The following is a 5,916-nucleotide window of genomic DNA, read 5'->3' as shown; positions in this document are numbered from 1 at the left end:
ACGCAAAATCTTGGGCCAAGTATAATTGAAAGGGATAATTCACCTAATTTGCCACCACATAAACAGATTGCTATAACTCTTTGGATTTTTGGCAATCAAGAAGTTTACAGGTTTAGTATATATAGGTTTATTAACTTTAGTATAACAGCCAGAAAGTGGACTTGGTTTACAATCAGTTCCTTAATCGCTCATACTAACATATAACATCCTCATACACACAAATATCTAATAACCTATTAAAATTATAAAATTATAAATTATGACACATTTGATATTTAATTTAATCTATTTAACAATGTTCGTTGAGCATCGATTCTTATTGCACTGACTTTTTACCTCACAGCCTATCTCACAACCTATTGATTTCCTATATCTATCTTCTTTTTTTTCGCATTCCTTTCCCTAACAACTTAGCAGTACATCCGCTTTGGTGGTGCCCAATTTATCGTTCCAAAGTTTTTCCAACCTTTCCATTCTATCCTCTCCTAATACTGTAAACCATTCCTTTGTCTCAATACAATCCTTTACGTAGTGGTTCATGTTATCCTTACCTTCATTACAAAAAATACACATTTGCTTCTCTTTTTTTATCCAATATCTGTTACCTGCTTTTCTAAGTTACCGCATCTTAAATTTAACAGCGCTCTGATACTATCCTCGAGATCCTACCTGTCTAAATTATTCATCCTTAAATAGCTGGGACCTTCCAAATCTTTACTCAGCTCCTTATATTTTAGGTTCTTCAATTCCTCCTCTTCTTTGATTCTCTTCTCCTTCCTCTTCTGTTCAAATAACGTTTTTATATTACTTCTTTCTTCCAAATACCTTCCTCTTTCTACCTTTCCTTTTCTCCATTTCATGTACATCCTCTTCACTTCTCTTTTCTTCCTAGTGCAGTTTCTGTCCCACTAGTCCTTAAAACCAATCTTTATCTTTTTAATTGTTATTTCCTTCCTTATCAATAAATACCATCCCTTGGTTTGAACCTATTCTACTAAATTCCTACCTCCATTACCTATTAAATGTAACTTTACTTTTCCTTTCCCACCCTCCTTCCTCTTCCTCCCCGCCACCTAATTCTCCTGTTCTAATGTTAAAATCTCTTATAATCACGGGTTCCCTATCTAATTTTTCTATCCAGTTATCTAACGTCTCCTCCATCTTGTTCCAACCCTCCCTATTATATACTGATATGATATTTGTTATTCCACCTTCCTTAATTATTTTGTTTACAGGTTTAGTAATAAAAACATTAATTTTTTTCGTGTAACACTTCCATTAAATGTAGATTAATAAATAATAAATATATAGTAAAAGTAATTGATGATTACAATAACTTTCAATGAATATCATTTCCAAGTTATATTATATTAGAATTAATTTTTTTAGATCCGTTGCAGATCGTTTTGGAGTATCAAAAGATACCATATGGAGGTGTGTCTTTAACGTGGCATACGTATTAGAGCAACACGTTTTAAATTACATAAAATGGCCAGAGGTTCATGAAATATTATATATACAACAGGAATTTGCTGCCATGAACGGTTTCCCAGGTGTAGTGGGTGTCATTGATGGATGCCATATTCCGATTAGTGCCCCTATTGAATATTCTGACAGTTATATAAATAGAAAAGGATTTCATTCTATAATATTGCAAGGAATTTGTGATCATAGAATGAAATTTATCGATATTTTTGCGGGAATTTGTGGCAGTGTTCATGATGCCCGAGTTTGGCGATTAAGTGATATAAAACGTGCGATAGACTATGATGTAGAAAGATATTTTCTACAGCATGGTCATTTGCTAGCTGATTCTGCATATCCGCTCTCATATAACATGCTCACCCCATATCGTGACAATGGTCACTTAAATCACATACAACGCAATTATAATACTAAGTTATCAAAAACTTGTGTCATAATTGAAAGAGCGTTTGGAATGTTAAAAGGGCGATTCCGAAAATTAAAATATGTATATATGTACAACACAGAAATGATACCATTACTAGTACTTGCGTGTTGTGCCTTGCATAATATTTGTATTGAGAATGAGGATGAACCATTTGATATTGTCGAGGATAATGAATACTATAATAATAATGATGTATTTATAGAAGCCGAGGAAAAAAGAGAAATTATTGCGCAATTACTTTAATTATATTTAATACATTTTATAGCACACACATAAAATTTCTTTCGTATAAATCAATATAATATAAATCAAATAAGTACTTATTGTAAATAAATAAAAATTTCTTTTTAATCTTACATTTAAAATTGACACATCAGTCTCTACCTCTCTATCAATACCCATCTCTAAGATATTAAAAATAGAAAAAATATATATTACATGTGTAAAATGTTTAACAAAAATAAATATTAAGCTTAATAATATCACTTGTCTTAAGTTTTTTATATATCACAATATTTTTCTTTATCTTATTTTAAGTCCTACAATTGAGGAGATCACAAATGACTGCACTCGCGTATAGATCGTCCAGAGAAACGAAATGATTGAGTATAGTCTGACGACAATCTGAGAGCTAGAAAAAAAAAGAAAATAAGGAGAGTAATAGTACCGATTGGAGAAGTACATTATTGAGTCGTCTATCGCGAGTATAAAGGAAATACTGGTCTAAGAATATCAGAATGCGCTACGCAACCTCCTCGGAAACGCTTATATAATCTTACAGGCTAAATTATATTGTAACTTGCTGATCGTTGATTGCATGATCGTGATTTTCGAAGTCGCGAATTACCGTCCCGCATCGATATCGACGAGTAACGCTAAGTTATACGAAACGCATCAGACTGGACGCAATTCTCTCTTTCATTAATCAGATCATAGCCTAATCTCCGATAAATTTCTTTTTTCGATATGTTATTTTTCTCACGACGGATGAGAAAAGGATTCGTTAATACTTAAAACTCTTATTCGAATAACGGCATGAATTTATTGTTTTTAAAACAGTCCTTTGTTTTCTTCCTTGGAAAGAAACAATGAGGATGAGTGCATGGAATGCACATCCCTTTTTTTATTACCAACAATATTTGCGGTGTCCTCCAACGGCGCCGTACGCTTTTCTTACGAATTATCTTGTAACTCGAGAAGCAATTTTAGGCTGAAGCGAAGTGGGACTAATATCTCGTGTATTGTGTGGCTTAACTACAGCTATTAACGTATCACAAAAGAAATATCGCGTTTCTCGCAGATCTCTCCGACTTTCGTTAGCCAGCCCAAAATCACTTTTGTATTCACATGACTCGAGACGCGTGCACTACGAAGAACGACTCTGTCTCCCTTACTCTCTTCCTCTTTCCTGCTTCGTGCTAAAGCACGTCTCTCGCTAAGATACCCCTGAATTTTATTATATTTTCACCCTGTTATCTCATCGCACTCCTAAAAACTATCTTTTCGTAATACGCGTGTTATTAATCTCTTCTCATTTATCCAAACATGGTCATTTCTCCACATATTAAAACGCTCATCAGATTGATAATTTACGCATTAACCATGGAAAGAGTTGATTGGTTTTAAACTGTCTTTGCTCGATCTTTGTGAAAACACCTTCTCGTGAGTGAAACTAAATTATAGCACAATCACTAGCATCTTCTTTAATAACGACGAACGAAACAAGCAACGAATACATACTGTAGCTTTACTCAGTAGCTTTAAGCATCGGTACATTCGACAATACAACACTAAGGCGATTTTTACGTAATAAATAACACTGCGTATACCCTTAAGTCTCACGTACACACTCCTGCTCGCAGCGCGTACGACGCTCTCTCTCTCCCCCCCTTTATCCCTCTCTCTGTCTTCCCTTACTATTCATTATCTTTTTGCACGTATTTTTCCAATAATGTCAAGAATCTCTCTTGCATTTCTAAATTCTTCTTATGATGTGCTTCTCTTTGTTTATACAATTTTTCCGTCAATGTGGATCCAGTGTGTTTTTCACGTCTCCTCACATTGCGTGTGACGCCGTAAGAAGTATTTGGAACTGCAGAATCATTTTCATCGTTGCATTGCATGTTGTCTGTAAGAGGACTTCTCATTCTAAATCCTTGTGAACTGGAAGCAATTGATAGAGGCGATACTTCGGGCCTAGTATTCAGGAATTCATCAATTATGTCGAAATATTCCCAAGTTTCTCGAGCTCGTCCAGTTTCATTATTCATGTCTCGTACATGCCTATATTTCTGTTTTAAATTCTTCCATTTTGTAGAACATTGTTCGTCAGTGATGTTGTACCCTCTTCTATGGAAACTGCTGGCTATGCACTTCCACACTTTCTTCTGCATATAATTCTTTTTATTTATTATAGATATATTGTCTCTAACTTCTTGTATTAACAATTTAGTGGTTTCTGCAGTCCACTGAAATCTCGAGTTTTCTGTAAAAAATATGGTTATTGAAATAATATAATATGTTTCTCATTCCAAACATGTCGACAATAACTAAAAGCCACACACACACACACATTCAATTAACCTTCCCAGCACGAAAAAATTTTTCAATTTTATAATATACCTACCAAAAGTGTCCTGCTCAATGGATCTGTTTTCACTTGCATCCATTTTAAATAACTTGTAAGTCTTCAACCTTCAACCTTCAACCTTGAAGTAGATATTTTACAGTGAATGCGTTAACTTGTCTCGATACAGACTTTAATTGTCGATGTCTGTCAACAGCCCGCTATATTCTAGTTTTCTCTCTGTAAAGGAATATATTTATTAAAATAATATAATAATATATGTTCCTCATTCTAAACATGTGTACATACAATAACATAATAGTAAAAATATATATATATTTAATTAACCTTCCTAGCACAAAAATTTTTCAATTTTATAATATACCTACCAAAAATGTCCTGCTCAATGAATCTGTCCTCACTTGCAGGTTTTTGATACATCCAAGTGATGATGAACAATATTTACAGTGAATGCGTTAACTTGTCTCGATACAGACGTTGTGTCAACAGCCAGCTAACATTTAGTTTTCTGTAAAAAAAATATATTTATTGAAATAATATAATAATATATGTTCCTTTAATTCTAAACATGTGTACAATATAATATATAACAGCAAAAAATTTATATTTAATAAACCTTCCCAGACACAAAAAAATTTTTCAATTTTATAATATACCTACCAAAAAGTCCTGCTCACAATGGATCTGTCCTCACTCGCATCCATTTCAAAAGACTTGTAAGTCTTCAAGCTGCTTAAAAAAAATATTGCTTTAATTAAATTACATATTAACAATCAATGTAGTGAGGTTAAGTGAAGTTAGAGGTTAGTGAGGTTAACAATTCGTTTTTTGGGATTTCTGTCAGTGAAACGTGTATGTACATATACTTCTATTATTTAATGTATATTTTAAAGAAAATAAAGTGTTAATCATTAGAACAATAATACGTACCTATTTCTTTGCTTTGATTAAAACTCAACGAATAACTTTCAGAGAGAACAATTGCGACTTGCTCCTCACAACGCAACGCAGTAATCCGTAATCCGAGTGCTGAGACAGCAAAGATTAGTCTAGGGGATTTTTCGAAATGAACTGATTGAGTACCACTGCTCGTGCCGATTAGAAATCCGACTACTTGTCGGAAACACCCAACTAAAGCAAAAGCCGAACTGATATTGGAGACCTCGCGTGGTGACAACGCGAAACTCCGGTTTCAGTGTTACCAACTTATTTCAGATTCTATGAAGTGGTGTATGTCCGTACACGTACACACACTGAATTGCTCACACGGACGCACGGTAGAGAGACATATGCTATAGACGCGGCAACGCCGCGCGGCGTCGCCGCGTCTTGGATTCTTTAGCAATACGGCCTGAACCTGAAAATGCTTTCTGGCCGTCTGTAGCAGAAGGCAGTAACGTATATTAAGGCTGATAAG

The 5,916-nt window shown here is 34.2% G+C and overlaps 1 protein-coding gene across 3 annotated transcripts; it reads right to left on the bottom strand.

The window, feature by feature from the left end:
• Positions 1-2,135: 2,135 nt before the first annotated feature.
• LOC143894264 (uncharacterized) lies at positions 2,136-5,664 on the bottom strand. Of its 3 annotated transcripts, none has more exons than XM_077400424.1 (5): positions 5,430-5,664; positions 5,160-5,231; positions 4,868-5,007; positions 4,539-4,718; positions 2,136-4,397 (listed from the first exon to the last, which is right to left on the bottom strand). In XM_077400424.1, the coding sequence occupies exons 4-5, from the start codon at positions 4,579-4,581 to the stop codon at positions 3,829-3,831; spliced, it is 612 nt and encodes a 203-aa protein (XP_077256550.1). In that variant the 5' UTR covers positions 4,582-4,718; positions 4,868-5,007; positions 5,160-5,231; positions 5,430-5,664; the 3' UTR covers positions 2,136-3,828. The 3 variants fall into 3 exon arrangements, with proteins under 3 accessions (XP_077256550.1, XP_077256549.1, XP_077256551.1); XM_077400423.1 differs by having other exon boundaries at positions 5,160-5,228; XM_077400425.1 differs by having other exon boundaries at positions 4,539-4,714; positions 5,160-5,228.
• Positions 5,665-5,916: the final 252 nt, after the last annotated feature.

The sequence above is a fragment of the Temnothorax americanus genome, unplaced genomic scaffold (genome assembly GCF_048541705.1).
Source record: "Temnothorax americanus isolate GAGA-0224 unplaced genomic scaffold, ASM4854170v1 Scaffold134, whole genome shotgun sequence".
NCBI classification, from domain to species: Eukaryota; Metazoa; Arthropoda; class Insecta; order Hymenoptera; family Formicidae; genus Temnothorax; species Temnothorax americanus.
This window is presented reverse-complemented; position numbering and strand designations above follow the sequence as displayed.